At 53.4% G+C, this 19,956-nt stretch overlaps 1 protein-coding gene across 2 annotated transcripts in view; it reads right to left on the minus strand.

Annotated features, from left to right (window-relative positions):
* Positions 1–19,956, minus strand: part of LOC136114522 (E3 ubiquitin-protein ligase NEDD4-like) — a 123,405-nt gene that overhangs the window by 72,229 nt on the left and 31,220 nt on the right. For both annotated transcript variants that reach the window (XM_065859892.2, XM_065859890.2), the window contains exon 3: positions 2,369–2,450. In XM_065859892.2, the coding sequence (XP_065715964.1) occupies positions 2,369–2,450 (82 nt within the window). The remainder of the gene's footprint in view (positions 1–2,368; positions 2,451–19,956) is intronic.

The raw sequence follows: 19,956 nt of genomic DNA on the forward strand, positions 1-19,956 counted from the left end.
TGACTTAACCAACGAAGCACGGGCTCGTGCTAGACTGGAGGACACTACTGTCCGGCAATGATGCATTCGCTTTGAACGCTGCTCAACCACAAACGCACATTTCAGCACACACCCGATTTGGGGAAATGCTCTGGTAAACCGGCAGAAATCTCTTCCGCCTTTCCACGTCAATGAAGCAGCAGCAGGTCAGGTCAACCCACCAACACCAGCACCCGAGACTTGGAACGAGAGGCTCCAGAAATAAGAGCACAAATAGCTTCAGAGAGGGCATTAGCACGGAAACAACAACAAAACGCCTCACCAGCAAAAAGCTACATCCTAAAAAGGGCAAGCGCTGCTCAGATAAAGAACTGCCAAGAGTCAAGCTGAGTTAGACCTTCCACAGGGTATTAGAACAAACGCAACCAAGGGCTGTCAACCATACCAAGAAAAGCAAAACACACAAAGAAACGATGCTACTAAGCAATGAAGCTCAACAGGGAGACTGAGCGTGTTTCGATACAGGAAATTCTGTTTAACGTGACAAATGGGAAAGGCAGAATAACCGAGAGGGATCGGTACGAAGACAGAAGTTGTGACAACCGACGCAGCAGCGACGTCTCCAGAGCTCAGGAACCTGGAGAGACCTTCACCCAGATTTCTGAAAGCACTGGCACGTGAAGTCACAAGCTGAGCAGCAGGAATTTTACAAACACGACTGTAAGGCAGCGAACAGCGCACACAGCTCGGTCTGCTGCAGACAGAGAAAAGCGTTTGTACGGACCATCCCGAGCCAGCTCCGGCAGGAAACACGGCAGCCAGCAGCATCCACGGGCGGACAGCAGCGTCTGGAGGGAGGGGGGCCAACCACAGGGCTCAGCTGGGCGCCAGAACTGGCGCTGTCTCCCACAGTCGCTCCTGGGACTGGTTTTGCTCAATATATTTTGATTAACGATTTGAACTCAAAATCAAGATGTGCTGAAGATGTTTGTTATTTATAAAATAGCCAGAGATTGGAAATTGCATAGGAAGAACACTGCTTTGGGAAGTCTTGAGATGAAACTCAAGAATTCAAAACAGAAATGACTACAACTTTCCAAGGGCTGAGTTAATATTACTGTTCTGGACACGATGAGAAAGGCCAGGCGCCCAGCGACAGTTACAAGACGCAGTGCAAACGGCAGACACGGTCCCGGGAACACCCGCCCCGCCACCCCCTGCCCAGCCCTCCGCCTCCACTCCCTGGGTTTTCCTAGGGCAGCGCTAAGCACCCGAGCTCCTCTCTTCCTCCACACAACCCAGACGTCACTTCCACACCTTTACTACTCTTTTTAAATTGATGGTGCTCTTCCCAGCAGCTTTATTATTCTCCAAAGCTGGTAAGATCAGCAGTAATGTTACAACCTTACGATTATTATTGTTAGCAGTAATAATTATATTATTATTTCCAATCCAATGCTCTCATTTCAACCCCCCCCAACTTTCTGCGCTGTAGCCATTACATTTCAAATGCGTAGGAGGCAAACATGCCATGTCTTTAGTAATCATGCTTTTGTACCAGCAACACCCTTTCAAATAAGGGCAATGTTATCTAATGAGAATTTTTAAATTAAGTTTAAAAATTAGGTTAATTAATTAAAAAAAAGAAGTCAGAAATTGCCTAAAACTCAGGTTGCGGTCACCTGTGTTTCCCAAGCAGCTCGGGGAAAGCAGAGTCCCACTGCCACGCCGCAGCTCCCACCCGTCCCCGGTGGCACGGACCTGCTCCCAGGGCCTTCCCGCGGAGGCGCAGGGCTCCTGCGCTCTCCTGCCCGCCTCCCTGCCCACGGCCGTCCGGAGCTTCACCCACGAGCCACACACCGGCTGAGCGTGGAGGGACCTCTGGGGCTCAGCCCGACGCCTTCCACCCCACAGTGCAATCCCCCCGCCCGCTGAGCCGCGGTGGGAGATGAGAATCCCCCGTCCCCCTCAGGCCCGCCCGCCAGCTCCCTCGCCGCCTGAACACAACCAACCAGCGCTGCAGGACCCCTTGTCTAAGCAGCTCTTCTGCAGCAAGCCATTATTTTTCAAGGATCTAAGCATCCATTTTGCAAACAAGGCCACGAAAGCAAACACTGTTTGCTGCTCAGGTTTCTGCCGCCCAGAGCTCTCCCAGGTAAGAGGAGCTGCCCATTGCAGACTCTGAAGTCTCAGCCCCCAGCAATACTGATCCAAAATTCCTACACTATTACAGTTTTTTCATTAAATAAGAAAATAAGCCTGCACCTACGCTGATTTTATCCCTCCCACCTAGCCTTTGCAAGGTAAATAAGCATTCTGTTGTTACAGAAGCATGTTCCAATATTCTTAATAACTCCAACAAACTGGAATAAGAAGGGTATATACGTACCTTTTTAATAGTTTTTGTCTGCACAAGAGCGAGTTCTCTGTTCTCATCTGCTACATACAAGGAAAGTTTCACGTACGGGTCACTGCAAAAGAAGATATCATATTTAATGGGAATATAATTTTACAGCCAAGTATCATTTCAGTACGAATTTGTCATTTAATTGGATAACAACAGCAGCTCCAAACACTTCTGGTGAAAGAGTTTCCAGTGAAACCTTCTAACTATAATAAGCTACTGAAACATCTAAAATACGTTTTTGAACACGCTCAATTAAATACCAACCATAGCACTAAAGGCACCTGAGCCGCGTCCCTTGCTGGTACGGAGCTGCGCTCGCTGCCACCGACGGCTCCAGCGCTCGGGAGCTGCAGTGGCTTCCACAACACTTGCAAACAATACATTCAATAATACATTTAAGCCATGTAAAACGCACTGCCAGCTTGGTTTCTGGTTTGTTTTTAGCTTTTTGGATAGCAATGATCATTTCAAAAGAAAACAAATAAAACTGTTAAATAGAACATATGGAAACAAAACGAAAAGACAAGACCTGAGATCTACCACTATGGCTGCTTCTCCAGAAGCTGTGAGTGACGGGATTTGACGACAGCTTACAGAAAAAGAGGCTGAAGTTATCTGCTTCCCATACTGCTCAATTCAGCATTTCATTCACAAGCCCGGGCGCTGCAGCTGCCCAGGCAGATCTGACGGCTGGTAACGTCTCCTGCGCTCTCAACCCCCGACGTGGCCCGTGGCCGGGACACCTCACGTGGGAGCTCCAGGAACCGACAGGGCAAAAGGCACCGCAGCGGTGGCACGGACAGCGGCTCGGTCACCGTCCAGGCCCCGTCTCCTAAGAGCTCGGTTATCTCAAGTGTAACCACACACGGCTCCTGTCCACGCCATCAGAAAACAAGAGGACAGAAGTATCAGAAACCACAGAACACCGAATTTCTAAGTTTTCTTCCCCACTTGGAATCAGCCATAAATAAATATTGCTGTAGTCTGTTAGCTTGCTTGTCTCATTAACCCAGCAAAACGTACAGGAAATCACGTACACCTTCTCCATTAGGATACAGGATCCTGGTAACCACAGTGAGGCAAGGAAAGGGCTAAACCGGACAGACTTCCAGAATCGGGAACCCGGCTATCTTCTGTGTCCAATAAAACACACGCTGAAACTCCTTCCCAGGCACCACACACACTAGTTCTTTGTTCACGCGATACCACAGAAGCCAAATGCTCAGGAAAGCCCTTCAGCCAGTCCTCTTGAGTCCATCTTTCTCTGGAGAAAGCTGTGTTTCCACGCTCATAGCTCAAAGGAAGGTCTTAGTGAAACAAGAGAGCTTATGTGTTTCTGCCAGTTCCACTGGGGACAGGGTTCCATCACATCTCATTTCAGTGAAGTTTGTGTCCAAATCATATTGAAACACAGCAAAAGAAATTGCTTCTAAATCATCAGATCTTAAAAAAAAGCAAACTAAGAACCAAGGGATGAGTCAGGTGTGTCTCCTGCAGGCTCCAGCCCTGCAGATCTGTGAGTTTCAGCACTAACTGGGCATGCACTTACTGTATTCAGTTAAAATGGGCAAGGATGAAGGCGTTCACTCCACTGCCAGCACCAGCCCGGTTCCCAGGGAGCCGAGACGGGATCTGGAACTCCAGCCTGTGCTCCCTCAGAGCTCCTGTGCCACCTTCCGCAGACCCTTTGTGCTTCTCAGTGCTGGCAGCGCTTGGTCACAGACGGAAACGCAACCGGACTGAACTCAACGGGCATCAGGCAGAGCAAAGCAGCTGTTGCTGCTGGAAAACGCAGAGTCTCCTGTTCCCAGCCGCTACAGCTGCCCAGTACACCAGGCGGTACCAACCACCAATACAGCCAGCAACAGCTGAAATAACGTGTGCCTAGCACTGAGATACAGGTTAATGCTGCGGAATGATGCCTTGGAAATCGCACGTCTGTTGTCTGCTCCGTCAGTGACACCACGGAAGCTCCCGGGATCAATCCACCTGTGAGGAAACACTAAGCAAGGCACAGAAGTAAACGCCAGCAGACCAGCTGAGACTTCCCAAAGGGCAAAGTCCAAGCACTGAGCAAACAAAGAATGGGAAAAGAGTAAAAGAAGCAGATCCACAATCGAGAATATAACTACAGCAGCAAAACAAAATACCCAAAGCATGGCGGAGAGCAGCCACTAACCATCACAGCAGCAGCAGAAGCACACGAGGAACTTTAAAACGGCCAATTGCACCCTGAAGCCCCACTTAAAAGCAACTATTCTAGACCAACACGGCATCTCTGCAAGGTGAAACTGCTACTGACACGGAAGATTTATTAGACAACAACAATAGCATCAGTAAAATTGAGGAACTCTTGCACAAGAACAAAATCTAGCACCTGAGCTGTTCAAACACATCACTGGAAAAGTCAGCACAGCAGCGAACGGAATGAAATCTCCAGAAGGCAGGAGAGCAGAGCAGATTCCTGTCTGCAGCATTACTTGGACAAGTGTGGAGGAAAGGAGATCCTGATGATCCAGATCACAGAAGAGACAGTCAATGAGACGCCTGCTGAGAGCACCCATCAAAACCAACAGTCAGAGAGAACGCTTGTGCACAGAAAGCACACTCCAGCACTCTGAGCTTGCACTTGTCTCCTATTTTTCACCCTGAAATCGATGGATTAAAAGGAGGAGAGGTAGGGCATTAAAATGAAGTATGGTTTCTGGATTTGTATAAGGTAGGCAGATTCGTTCCTAAAGAAATTGTTACTTAAAACCCCGTATGGCCCCTGGTAACCACATGTACAAGTGATGTATGAACGCTTTCATTGTGCTCTAAAGATAAGTGGGAAATAAAGAAGTTCGTTGCGCAGCTCTCGCGAGCATCGGTCTGACTCCAGCCACTGCTGGTTCGCAGCGGGTGAGCTGAGAACCTGGGATCACAGGATACACAATCGTCTGGCTGGAGAGCAGAGGAAGCCCCTCGGTTCACGTGGATGGCACCAGGCACCTGACGTGTGCAGCTAACGCTTTTGGAATCTGCTTGGAAAACTCGCTGGAGCTTTCAAAAAAGAAGGGGGTTGGTCTCGGGAAGAGGGTGAAAGTAGTGCAGAAAGTACAGCCCTAGAAGCCAGCCTGAGGCGCACTCCGAATAAAAGGCAACAACACAACAAAGGCTGGGGGACCTCCGGGCGCGGTGAAGGAGAAAAGCACAGCCACACTGCCAGGCTGAGAGGCTACAGGCTGGAGTGCTTGCGTTCTCATACTCGACAACGTCATCTCTCACCAACATCAGAAGTCAGCCGATACCTTCAGTATTTATTCACTCATCACCACACCAGTGACTGGAGATGAATGGGAGCTGATTTCTTGAACACCTGTCTATAATATTCCTCCTTACAAAATCCCCAACTGATTAAAAACAATAACCTCATCTATGCTGACATGACTGCCTAGACCCGAAGAGAGTGCCAATGCTGCTCAGATCAGCAGCACTTGGAAGCTGGTTACAGCTCTTGGGAGAAGAAACTGCAATCCCAAGAAAACGATGTTAAGAAAAGTTATGCTAATCATAACCTCCAGTTAGTGCAGAGTTGGGCAGAGCAACAGCCATAAAAAAACCCCAAATCCAAGGCCTCGAGAGATCCTTCTCCTGGCCTTCTGAAGTCCCTCAGACATTCAGAATTATCCACTTGCCATGGTTTTGCTAACTCAGTATTTGGTATTTTCTTAAAGCTCAAATAATTGTAGATCTATAATTATCTTTCATTTGAATGTCAGCTTGAGAAGGCAAGCGTCCAGCTTTTCTCAGGGAGGACAACGGAAAGCACCGATGAATCGATAACCCTGAAAAGAAGGAAATAAACCACATGCGAAGAGATCAGCATCCTTTAAAGTTCTTATTTCAGATACCGTGAAACTGGGGCGCATGAGCAGTTCCCTATTTGTTCGCTGGGTCTGGAACTGCGTTGCTATACACTCCTGAAACAGCTTAGAAAGCACCTCTCAAAATATCTTTTGCCAGCAGCCCAACGTATTGTTTATTTATTTTAAGCCACAAATTCCGAGGGTGGAAAGCACAGGCATACGTGAAAGAACAATGAAATTACTAAGCCCTACACTGCTCTATTTTTACGTTAAAAGCTGAAACCGCCTCCCCAAATATAAAATTTAGTATCACCCGTTATGCCAGTGTGCGCACGCCAAGCTCGTCACACGGAGGCAAGCTCCAGACCTCAGAACAGCCCCGTTGTGTCCAAGGCAGCGAGTGCCCCAGCGGATGCCGACCCTGCTGCTGCGAGGAAGGCGGGCGCTCCCCCGGGCTCTGCCCTGCCCAGCAGCCCCGCGGTGCGGTGCACAGAGCAGGCTCGCTCAGCACCAGGGGAGCTGGGCCTCTGAGGCGTGAGGAGAGCGAACAGACGGCTGGGAACGGCTGCCGTGCCACCCTGCTGCACCGGAGCCTGAGGACGCTCTGCAGGGCTCATCCCCTCCTCTGCCTGCCGCGCTCCATACGGGAGGAGGAAAACGTGCAGGGAGAGGGACACCGGTGCCATTCAACCTGTCAGAACTCACCTGCCTGACTTTTTTTTTAATTAACATATTTATGTTACCCCAGTCTTAGAGCAGGTAATATTTATTCTCACCAAGACACTGTAAAGGTTAGAAAATAGCAGCACAATTTGTTAAGAGGCACAAAACCACCCTCCCAGCTACTCAAGACCAAGCAAAGTGCAGGTTCCGTTTCACGCTGAGATCCGTGCCTCCCAGCAGCACCTCCCAGACCACAGGATGCGCCTGCTGGGCAGGCAAGGAGCCCACCAGGCCGGGGCACTGTCTGGAGAACCACACAACAGTGCCAGAAAGGCCTCAATCTTCAAAACTCGTCAGTGCTACCAACCCTGCGCAGCCACAGAAACAGAGCTGTAACGGCGCTGCGCTGGCTCTACACGCTCAGCACTTCCTACGAACTTCAGTCCTCCCAACAGGGCACCCGGGCAAACTTGCAGACTGCAGTCTCTGTGAACCATCTCAGATGCACTTTCACAGCCAATAAGCCTTCAAAAACATGATTTAGCAAAACACACCATCTTCAAAAATATTCAGCTCAATGAGTCCCCATAAAATTACGGGATCTCAATGAACAGCAATTACCCTCAGGGCAGAAACAGATTAAACTTGGCAAAAGAAATTTCCTTGAACCTGAAACTGTTTTACAGAATCATTTAAACATACACAGAGACAAAACTGTGTGTGCACACACTCAGGAGAGCCCAAAAAATGATTTTTACATTCAAAGCAATGATAGATACAAAGCTCAAAATACACATCATTAAATAAGGTCAGAGTGATGGAGATACTTCTACCAAAGGTCCACGAAGAGCAATAAAAACAACAGGATAAGGCAGAATATCTCTCAGAGACACGATCGTTTTGATCCCAATAACCATCTTCCCTGGTGAATTTCCCCATTCCTGTCACTGCAGGAACAGAGAAGCACAATGAGAAAACACAGAAATTAACGAGCAGGGAAGCTTCCCAGCATATCATCTGCATTTGCTCACTGCTTTCTGCTTCAGCACGAGCCTCCTGGGGTTCATCTTCCGTCTGTACCACCTCAAATCCATTACGGGTTTGTCTAAGAGAGCTGAGATTTGGCTTTCACCATCATACCAGTCTCGTGTGAGGTGACTAAAGCAAAGCCTGAAGTGACTAACCACGCGGGAACAGAGGACCGTGTGCTTCAGGAACAGAACACCTTACCTCAGCCTCCACTGACAAGCGCGCCCGCAGTCCGCCGGGCCCGGGCATCCCAACGTCTCACCCCAGAGCCACTCCACGGGCCTCGCGCTGTCCTCCTAGCGCGCCTTCCAAAGAGCGCCTTACACCTCATCTGGTGCTACAACAAATTTAGGCAGGCTTTATTCAAGAGCTGCTAGAGATAATGACTCACATCACAGACAGCTGCAAACAAGTGCCTGTGGGTGAAAGAGGGAGGTAAAATTATGTACCGAACCCCACCTACAGTGCCTCCACCTTCCCAGGTTGTTCCTTCAGAACGCTGTTCTCTAACATAGAGGGACAACAGCAGATTCCTTGCGCATTGTTGCTGCATTGAAAAACTGTCAGAGCATAAAAAAGCCCAGTTTTCTAAACAACTAAAAAAAAAAAGGTACTTCTGATCTTATAAAATAGATGGAAGTGTAAACATATGTATTTTGTCCTCTTCCTTGAGTTCATTTCTTGTGATTGTGAGGCAAAGGTAAATGAACGCTCTAACAGAGAACCTGCGTGCATCAGCGCCAGACCTGTGTCACAGGGGAGTGATTTAGGGTCCTATGCTGCTTCACACTCCCAAAATATCCTGAGTTCTAAAATCCAGCAGGAAAAACAAACAAACTTAATGACCTGTGACTTTTGGAACAGAGAAGCTCGCCACAGGCAGCACCCCGGCCTGTGCTCAGAACAGGCTTGTCCGCTCTCACCAACAGAGAGGCCGCCTCGGAGGACTGATGGAGCGGCTCGGCCAGCACCGCTCCCGGCCCCGCGCTCCCCCGGCAGCAACACCAGGCATGGAACGGGGGAGAGGAGCTGGGCTTGAACGTGCCGGCAGCCTGGGCTCTCAAAACCCGGCCTACGTCCTCCATCCAGCTCCCCACAAAGCCTCGCAAATGCCTGTGCTGCTTCACGGAAAAGCTGGAGGCAAGAGGAAGGAGCAGCTGGGGCAGAGGCCGGGGGGACAGTCCCTGTCCTTGTCAGGCTCTGAGTTGGAGGCAAGAGGAAGGAGCAGCTGGGGCAGAGGCCGGGGGGACAGTCCCTGTCCTCTCCAGGCTCCGAGCTGGAGGCAAGAGGAAGGAGCAGCTGGGGCAGAGGCCGGGGGGACAGTCCCTGTCCTTGTCAGGCTCTGAGTTGGAGGCAAGAGGAAGGAGCAGCTGGGGCAGAGGCCGGGGGGACAGTCCCTGTCCTCTCCAGGCTCCGAGCTGGAGGCAAGAGGAAGGAGCAGCTGGGGCAGAGGCCGGGGGGACAGCCCCTGTCCTCGTCAGGCTCTGAGTTGGAGGCAAGAGGAAGGAGCAGCTGGGGCAGAGGCCGGGGGGACAGCCCCTGTCCTCGTCAGGCTCTGAGTTGGAGGCAAGAGGAAGGAGCAGCTGAGGCAGAGGCCGGGGGGACAGCCCCTGTCCTTGTCAGGCTCTGAGTTGGAGGCAAGAGGAAGGAGCAGCTGGGGCAGAGGCCGGGGGGACAGCCCCTGTCCTTGTCAGGCTCTGAGTTGGAGGCAAGAGGAAGGAGCAGCTGAGGCAGAGGCCGGGGGGACAGTCCCTGTCCTTGTCAGGCTCTGAGTTGGAGGCAAGAGGAAGGAGCAGCTGAGGCAGAGGCCGGGGGGACAGCCCCTGTCCTTGTCAGGCTCCGCGCGGCTCTGGGGGGCTCGGTGACACCACCCCGACGGGCCCCGTTGCTGCCACCACCGCTCGTGGCAGATGGAACAAGAGGAGCCATTGCACAGGACCGACCTGGAGATGACTTAGCTGTCTCTGCCAGGTGTCTCTGATGTGGCGGGTGCCCATGGCCACCTCGGGCTCGCACGCACGCCGCCAGCCCGGCCACGGCCGGCGCTCACAGCAGCCCCGTGGTCACAACCCTGACACCACAGCTGGCCGGAATCTGACAAGGGCAAACAGCAAAGGAGATGTATCATTAGTCCACGGAATTCAGTGTGGTTAGGGGATTAGCCAGGTTCAAAAGAGACCAGGTTGGTCATGTGCATAATAAGATAGTGAGCTAATTACATCACAAACTTCGGAATCCTCTGGCCTCAAGTCTGATGCTAATCTTCAGTCACTGAGGCAAAACTTAAACTTAGAGAAGCACATTGTTTTCTTGCTAATTTAGGTTGAGTTAGCAGGTAGAGATCACTGTGAAGGCCAGATTTCCAACAACCTCAGATTAAAAAATACTGAATTCAGACTTAAAAGGAAATTTAAACTCCTGACAGTCTGTTAAGTATGAGGTTTTCAGTGCAAAATAAGGAGCTACCTATCTTTTATCTAAAAATATCCAGTGATCTTTTTTCTGCAACATGAACTAGGCAAAAAGAACACCCTCACGGGCAGGGAGGAAGGTTATTTTTCTAGCTATTTCACCTCCTTCATACATGAAATCCTTACCAAGGGCAAACAGGTTTCACAGAGATTCCTCCTCTCCTTCAGCACCATTTGAACCCACCCCACGGCCCAGGAAACAATATCACACGTTAAAGAGCACCAAGAAGCAGGAGCGTAGAAAACACAACACTGAAAAGCAGCGAGGGCAGGGACCCCAGCGGCCCGACCGCAGCGGCACACGGCTGCTGCCCACGGCGCCTTCACGTCTTCCAGACAGCCTCCTGCCTTCCTGCAGATGGAGGCAACGCCAAGTCTGCTACCGAAGAAAGCCATTTCGCAAGACTGTAGTTCTTATGGATGATTCAGTCACGTGAAACAGGTACATTAAGACCTCCTCAAGAGGACTATCCACGACAGTCTCTGAGACTGCAGTTTAATTAAATTACCTTTCTATGTCTAGAGTGGGCAGGAATCGTAAGCTGTCAAAAGCTCCTAGAAACCAACATTGCGGGTGCCCCAGGAAGCCTATTTAATTAGAAATTAATTACTACTGAACAGTGGAGAGCACGGCTCTGAACCCATGGCAGTGCCGGCGAGCATAACCGCCCGGCGGGGCTGGGCGAGCGCCGTCCTCGGGGACCGGGACCGGCCCAGCAGCACCGCCCGCGCCGCACACGGAGCCGCGATTCCAACGTGGTGCACAGCCCGAACCGAACACGGTGCCCAGCCGGCACCCGGGACCGATGCCACCAGCACACGAGACATTCCCGGTGGGAGCGAGCACCCGCCGCAGGCCCCGCCATGGCTGCTCCCACCTCAGCGGCCTCAGGCCGACCGGGCTGACACCTGCTGGTTTAAACACAGCTCCTCCCGACACAAAAGCGTCTCAAAAACTACATCGAATGTGTTATCACATTCACACAGCAGGTAGAAAAGGGCCAGACTGCCCATGCAGCCTTTGTGAGACCCTGCAAACAGTCGCATGAGCGCCTGTCTCCACCGCGCCCCGTGCCCTCCACGCGTGCCCCCCGCGCCCCGTGCCCTCCACGCGTGCCCCCCGCGCCCCGTGCCCTCCACGCGTGCCCCCCGCGCCCCGTGCCCTCCACGCGTGCCCACGGCGCCCCGTGCCCTCCACGCGTGCCCCCCGCGCCCCGTGCCCTCCACGCGTGCCCCCCGCGCCCCGTGCCCTCCACGCGTGCCCACGGCGCCCCGTGCCCTCCACGCGTGCCCCCCGCGCCCCGTGCCCTCCACGCGTGCCCACGGCCGCTCCCGCCTGTTCCACCCAGCGCTCCGCCTTGCTCTGGAAAACAACCATTACAACCATTCATCCCCTCACAGACGCCCCTCAGGCTCCGGTTTCCAAGGTATTGGACCATCTCACAAGCAACAACCCTGCCCGCCCAACACCCCTGAAAACCAAGGGCCAGCATTTCTCCACATTCTACAACTACCTATCCAAGAAACCAGAACAAAACCAAGTCTCATCACATAATTTTCTGCGCTGTTTCTCTGACCTTGCTGTTCGCAGGGCTCTTTCTCTCACCGTTGGGTGTTTTGGCCCTTTTTAAACCCCCTTTTCCAAGGCGCGCGGTGCTGCTGGCGGACTCGGCTGCGCCCTGTGCCAGGGCGGCTGCAGAACCGGCCGGAACCGGCCAGGACCAGCCGGAACCGGCCCCATCCGGCTCCCCTCACACAGGCCCCCGCCGCCAGCACCCGCACATGGGCACCCAGCACGCGGACACACTTAAAACACAGCGTTTGAACAGTACTTGGTACTCCACCGCACTTCACGGCTACAGTAACGCTGTTCTAGCGGGCAGACCCAAGCTGTTCCTGTACTCCAGCCCATACAGATACGAATCACAGTGTGCGTCAGCTCTGACACTTGTCACACAACGTCGAGAGCTGACTCAGTCAACTAAAGTCGATTAAAAAACAGGCCGTCTCCCCCGTTTGCCACCCAAAAGGGTGTCAGAGCGCTTTGTGCCGGGTGGGCGAGCGCCCTGTTACAGAGGCAGGGACAGGCCCTGCAGCCTCACCTCCTGGAGACAGCACTTGGACACGGGACCACAGACAGAGACCCCTTTCCTCTCCATCTCACAACAAGGTTTCAGGTACCAAGAACTCATCATCACTGCAATCCCACGCAGAACGCGCATGTAACGCGCCAGGGAGCAAAGAACGCCAGGAAAGGTAAAACCACCCCAGCTGCCGTCACATCAATGGCACCGGAGTTTCCCCACAGCTGCGCCAGGCTGGCAGGTACAGGATGAACGGAGGGAAACCCTGGAACACACGAGGCACCTCAGTAACAGACACGTTACCTTCGGTGGCAGAAAGACTCTTGACAGCAACGTTCTGCATGCCAGGAGGGAAAAACAAATCAAGCCAAGAAAATTCTTCCCTGTTTTAGAGATGATAGGAAATTTGCCATGAGTCATCACCTAAGATTAAGTTCTTAGTTGCAAAGATTGCTGTCATAAGAACGTGTTGATTAAGACAGATTTAAGAGAAGCGCGTGCATGCAGGGGTTAGCGGTTGCCTGTCAAAGCTCGGCAGCTACGTCTGCAGAAGAGAAGGCAGCTGCTTTCGAACACGGCAACGCGGAGCTGCAGGCACGAATTACCCAGGAGAACGGCCTCGAGAACACTGATCAAAAGCTGCTGAGAGGGGGCGTTGGGTTTTGTTCTGGTGCGCTGTTACTCATGGCTGCGCTGGGGTCTGACGAGACGGGCGCGTGACGGCGGCTCTCAGAGCCCCTCCGGGCGCAGGAGGCCCCGGTGCGTCACCGCGCAGGACAGCGTGCCAGCCGCAGCGTCCCCCGCGGACACCGCACGTCCCCTGCACCTACAGCCAACCGCTGAAACAGTCCGGTTTTCGACTCTGGTCCCAACGGCCAGCATTATCTCTCAAATGCCAGTCTCCTGAAAAAGCCCCATTCTTCGTTTCGTTTCTACTCTCTGTAGGTATTTATAAACTTTGTATAAATTTATAAAACATTCACATGCAACAACAGGGCATGTTACCAGTCACACAGTTCGCTGTGTTAATAATGGGCATTGACTAGAGAAACAAGCGACCAAGCAGCACTATAAGGGCACCCGAGGCGCAAGCGAGCACCCAGGCTGAGGCGGGAAGAGAAGGAGGCTCTGTCACTCGCGCGGTCACCACGGGGATCCCGCTGGCTGTCTCCCCAAGGAGCTCACGAGGGGCAGGCGGCCCTGCTGGGTGCCAAGCTGACCATGCACCACAACGAAGGCTCGCGGTGCCTGGGCTGCGGGTGCTGAGGCCACGTCTGCAGAGCCGCGTCCAGTGCCGGGCTCACCTGTACGAGAGACACGGACATACCGGAGAGTCCACAAAGGCTCGCAAAGATGATGGAGGGACCCTCTCATACCAGGGCAGAGAGAGACCTGGGACTGTTCACCTGGAGGAGGGCCAGGGGGACCTTATCCCTGGGTGCAGACACCTGATGGAAGGGACCAAGGCGAGGGAGACGGACTCTTCTCCGTGGTGCCCTGAGACAGGACAAGATGCAATGATGTCAAGGGTTTTGATGGCGGGGTGACAATAAAACCGTGGCAGATGTATTGCTAAGCCCCTCTCCCCGCTTCCCACTAAGGCCAGGCGATCGGGAGGGAAAGGAGGACAGAGAGAAGAGAGTTGGAAAAATTAAAAATGTTCTACTAATGCTCCTGATAAAATAGAGAAAATATTACAAAATATACCAAACCACTCTGGAAAGTCTCAACAACTGCAGAGCCGGCAGCCAAAGTCCTGGACTGGATCCTGCAGCCACCCGGAGCTGGATGCAGTCTGTCGCAAGGTCCTCTCCTACTATCGCCCATAAGCAAAACAAAGGAGAGGGAGGAGAGCCTCGTGATGTCCCACTTTCCTATGAAGTCTGATGCGAACGGGATGGTACACTGCGCTGGTCAGCTGCTGGGCCACCTGTTTCTCACGGCCCCTCTCACAAGAGATGAATCTGTCCCTATCAGTAACCTCGCATTCCATTGCCCCGTCTACCAAAACACGGATCTGGTTCTCCAGAAAACGCAGCTGATATGAAGCCTGAGCTGACAGGCAAAATTCACTAAAAGAGAAACCTGGTTTTATCCAAACCAGGACAAGCGGGCACAAACAGGAACACGCGGAACTCCACCTGACTACGGGATTGGTTTGTGTTATCGAAGGAGAGTCAACTCCTGCAAACAGACCTGGGTCCTGGGTTTATTTTCCAAAACACAATTGCGGGGAAACAAACTTGTAAATTTAATCTAAAACTTTTTAAACTGCAAAAAAATTATTAAAATCCAGATACACTGGGAGTTACGCATTAAATCTGTGCTCATTTCCATTGCAAAGTATGCAAGTAGAGATAAAAGAGATTAAATGTCACCAGAATAACATTTCTATCTTCTGACAGTCTGTAAACAACACTGCAACACCTCCAATACCATCACAGGCTTTAAAAATGTTTCACTGTTATATCATTTATTGATCTATTTCTACATCAATTTATTCATGTTCATTTTCAATTCAAGCAGCGTATTATATATTTATTCACCAAATAACACTTCTAGAGCAGCACTTCCATATACATCAAAGCTCTTTACAAAGAAGCCCAGAATTGTGCTCCTTCTCATAGTGCTGGGAAGAGTAAGGAACAGAGCAGGGGCGCCCAACCTCGGCCACCCACTTGGGGTCTTTCACTTCTGCTACACAGCTGAAAATGTAGCACTGTGTTTCCTGATGGGCATTACTGAAATATCTTACCATTTCCCTGGCATTCACAGAACAGCCCAAGGACACTGTTTTCTTTGCTCCTCGGAACAGGAACAGCAGCGTTTTGGTTTTCCGCCACCCAAAACAGCAATGGGACAGAACTGCCGCTTCGCAGAAACGCGCCCGACACACACCCAGGACAGCTTTACTTCACCAGGGAAGGGAACAACAACTGAAACACAGCGCATTTTTCTAATTGTGCCTCTCCCCGTCCTGGGGTGCAATGACACCTGTCAGGGGGGCACGCACCGGCTCTGGGGTCCTCAGGGAACCAAAAGCCACGTCTGCCACCCCAGCGAGGATTTCATAGCGAAGCCCTAGGAACGCACACAGACTGACTGTTTCTTGGCACAGCGTCCAAAATAAAGCTCCGGGCTGAGCGCGCACAGTGCTCTCCTGCCCCAGAAGCGGAACAGTATTTATGGAGTGATAACACTCAAGTGCCTGGGGGAACCAGGAAGATTTAAAGCGAGATGCAGGGGCAGCTGTGCAGCCGCCACACAGGCTCCCCCGCAAGAGGGGGCTAACGCAGGCAGCAAACCGGGTGCAACCTCCCGCACACTGCACCCTGAGCTCCCAGCCGGTCTGCAGCGTGAAGCTGATCCTCAGTCTGGGTGCAACCTCCCGCACACTGCACCCTGAGCTCCCAGCCGGTCTGCAGCGTGAAGCTGATCCTCAGTCTGGGTGCAACCTCCCGCACACTGCACCCTGAGCTCCCAGCCGGTCTGCAGCAGTGAAGCTGATCCTCAGTCTGGGTGCAACCTCCCGCACACCGCACCCTGAGCTCCCAGCCGGTCTGCGGCGTGAAGCTGATCCTCAGTCTGGGTGCAACCTCCCGCACACTGCACCCTGAGCTCCCAGCCGGTCTGCAGCAGTGAAGCTGATCCTCAGTCTGGGTGCAACCTCCCGCACACTGCACCCCGAGCTCCCAGCCGGTCTGCAGCAGTGAAGCTGATCCTCAGTCTGGGTGCAACCTCCCGCACACTGCACCCTGAGCTCCCAGCCGGTCTGCAGCGTGAAGCTGATCCTCAGTCTGGGTGCAACCTCCCGCACACTGCACCCTGAGCTCCCAGCCGGTCTGCGGCAGTGAAGCTGATCCTCAGTCTGGGTGCAACCTCCCGCACACCGCACCCTGAGCTCCCAGCCGGTCTGCGGCCCTGCAGCGTGAAGCTGATCCTCAGTCTGGGTGCAACCTCCCGCACACTGCACCCTGAGCTCCCAGCCGGTCTGCAGCGTGAAGCTGATCCTCAGTCTGGGTGCAACCTCCCGCACACTGCACCCTGAGCTCCCAGCCGGTCTGCGGCAGTGAAGCTGATCCTCAGTCTGGGTGCAACCTCCCGCACACTGCACCCCGAGCTCCCAGCCGGTCTGCAGCAGTGAAGCTGATCCTCAGTCTGGGTGCAACCTCCCGCACACTGCACCCTGAGCTCCCAGCCGGTCTGCAGCGTGAAGCTGATCCTCGGTCTGGGTGCAACCTCCCGCACACTGCACCCTGAGCTCCCAGCCGGTCTGCGGCAGTGAAGCTGATCCTCAGTCTGGGTGCAACCTCCCGCACACTGCACCCTGAGCTCCCAGCCGGTCTGCAGCAGTGAAGCTGATCCTCAGTCTGGGTGCAACCTCCCGCACACTGCACCCTGAGCTCCCAGCCGGTCTGCGGCGTGAAGCTGATCCTCAGTCTGGGTGCAACCTCCCGCACACTGCACCCTGAGCTCCCAGCCGGTCTGCGGCAGTGAAGCTGATCCTCAGTCTGGGTGCAACCTCCCGCACACCGCACCCTGAGCTCCCAGCCGGTCTGCGGCCCTGCAGCGTGAAGCTGATCCTCAGTCTGGCCACACAAAGTCCCGCAAACCAAAAAATTCATGTCAGAGGCCCAATGCACCATTCATTACCCCCTCACCACGGCCGGAGGTGGCTGGGTGCACACTTCCCCTTCTCACAGGTAGCCTTGGCAGGCACGAAACAATAACCTGCACACCACTATATTCTAGTTCCTTGAGATATTGTTCTTTAAGCTGTTTCAAAAATGGAGCTCACAAGTTAGCATGGACTGAGATGCATTTATATCCTGCTTTTTACGCCCACAAAGAGTAACTGGGATACGTGAAGCTCTCTGGATGAACTCATCTAGACTGAAATCTATCCTCTGCAAATATTAAACCTGCCTCAGGACTCCCGTCAGGGAAACAGCTCAGCTCTTTGTCACTGACAGTGACAAATGCACGTAGAATCTGCTGGGTTTTAATGCACATCAGAAGCACTTACAGCAATAGAAACTATTGCCAGCAGCAAAGTGGGAAAAATAATCCACCACCCAAACACTAACCGCCAAGTTATACCTGCTCTAGTTACAGAGAAGCCGGGAAAAAGGACCTCCGGGGACCCCAGCTCCCATCAACGGGATCACTCACCGTGTCACACACGGCGTGGAGAGGGCCCCACACTCCGTCCCTCCTCCCGCAGCCACCTCCGCGAGCCACCGAGCGGCTTCAGCCGCACGCTCGTGTTCAGCACAGCCCAACCCGTCCTCTGCCGGCGAGCGGATCCGCGCCAGCAGGGCACAGCACCCACAGCCAGCACCCACCACCTAAACCAGCTCAAACTGCCACGGGCCTGCAGCTGGTGGTGCCAGAGCCAGCCCCCTCCCAGGTGACAAACATCACTGTGCCAGCATGTGTTGTGCCTCAGCAATCACAGCTGCGAACTCCCTAACACCCAGTTCAATGCAAACACTGAACCCCTGTGGCAAGGGCCGCGTTTTAGCAGAAATGCCTCCAGCAGCTTCGGTAGTTTAGACATGGGCATGTAGCATCCGAGTCTCCTCACATCTCACATCAATAAAAAATCCCCGTTGTGCTAACACAATGTATAAAGTGTTCTTCCAAGTTTTCTCGGGGCAAAAAGCATTGTTTGCAAAGACTTGGGCAAGAGGGGCATGTGAGCAGCTGGGATGGAAGGTGAAGCTGAAGAGTTCCGGGAAAAGTCCCAACACGGACACATCCAGAAATGGACTCTTGTGTTTCACCAGCTGCTAGGAACACATGAATTAATAGTTCTATATGTAAAAAATAAGCTCCTGGGCAGCAATAGCGGCTCCTGGCCATGACCCTGGTGGGCGGGCAGCTCAGCGCTCGCTGTGAACCTGCGCCCAGCACCAGTGGGGTCTGCACAGCCAGGGAGAGCGGACGGAACCGGAGCCGCAGAGCCCTCTGCTGGCTGCGCGGCTGTGACCCTGCCTCCCCCTACAGAAATACGCGTCAAATAATAACGTACGTCGGGTGGTAAACACATGTGCCAGTTCACCAGACCGCAGCAAGGCTGTCAGGAGTCTGCCATGGTTACGCATGCAGGGCCAACGCCAACCCCACACGACCCCGTTGGCAATACCCGCCGGCCATCAGTACACTGCACACCGCGCTCCCGACAGCTCCGGGACAGCGACAGGCACTGCAGCCGCTCACTGTGTGCCGGGTCCGGGCAGCGTGACGTGCACAATGCACACTGCACACCCAACAGCTCTGGGACAGCGACAGGCACTGCAGCCGCTCACTGTGCGCCGGGTCCAGGCAGCGTGACGTGCACACTGCACACTGCACACCCAACAGCTCCGGGACAGCGACAGGCACTGCAGCCGCTCACTGTGCGCCGGGTCCGGGCAGCGTGACATGCACACTGCACACTGCACACCCCACAGCTCCGGGACAGCGACAGGCACTGCAGCCGCTCACTGTGCGCCGGGTCCGGGCAGCGTGACGTGCACACTGCACACTGCACACCCAACAGCTCCGGGACAGCGACAGGCACTGCAGCCGCTCACTGTGTGCCGGGTCCGGGCAGCGTGACGTGCACACTGCACACTGCACACCCAACAGCTCTGGGACAGCGACAGGCACTGCAGCCGCTCACTGTGCGCCGGGTCCGGGCAGCGTGACGTGCACACTGCACACTGCACACCCCACAGCTCCGGGACAGCGACAGGCACTGCAGCCGCTCACTGTGCGCCGGGTCCGGGCAGCGTGACGTGCACACTGCACACTGCACACCCAACAGCTCTGGGACAGCGACAGGCACTGCAGCCGCTCACTGTGCGCCGGGTCCGGGCAGCGTGACGTGCACACTGCACACTGCACACCCAACAGCTCCGGGACAGCGACAGGCACTGCAGCCACTCACTTCATGCATTTTCAAAGGGAAAAGATATTCTAGAATTTATCAATTCCTACACAAATTTTAGGGGTTCTTCTGGACACAACATCTTCAGTATTCACCAAAGCCCTGTGAGCAGTGCAGCCCAAGGAGACGCTGCCATGCCGGGGATCCGGCTGGAACGTTCCAGTGCATCCTTCAGTGAATCAAACAAACACCTAAAAGGGTTCCCCCTTCTCTCAGATCTTGCCATGAGCTTGCCATGCACTTTGATATTTACATAAAGTTCCTCTTAATGAGCAGATTTCATATTCCAACCCCTCGCTTTACTTTTTTTCAAAAGAAGCGGTAAAATGTAAAGCTCTGGAAATAATGCAGAAACAAAATCCAGCCAATGAAATATAAGTAAACCAGAAATCTGTAATTGAATGAAAAGGCCAAAAGAAACAAGATGTGGAATAAGCAGAGTTAGCAGGTAACTGTGGCAATGCCAGGGTCAGTATCTGATAGAAATCCCATTTCCTCCGTGCCTCAGTCCCACCTCTTCGCTCCTCTCCCTGATTTTGGC

The sequence above is a fragment of the Patagioenas fasciata genome, chromosome W (genome assembly GCF_037038585.1).
Source record: "Patagioenas fasciata isolate bPatFas1 chromosome W, bPatFas1.hap1, whole genome shotgun sequence".
Classification (NCBI taxonomy): domain Eukaryota; kingdom Metazoa; phylum Chordata; class Aves; order Columbiformes; family Columbidae; genus Patagioenas; species Patagioenas fasciata.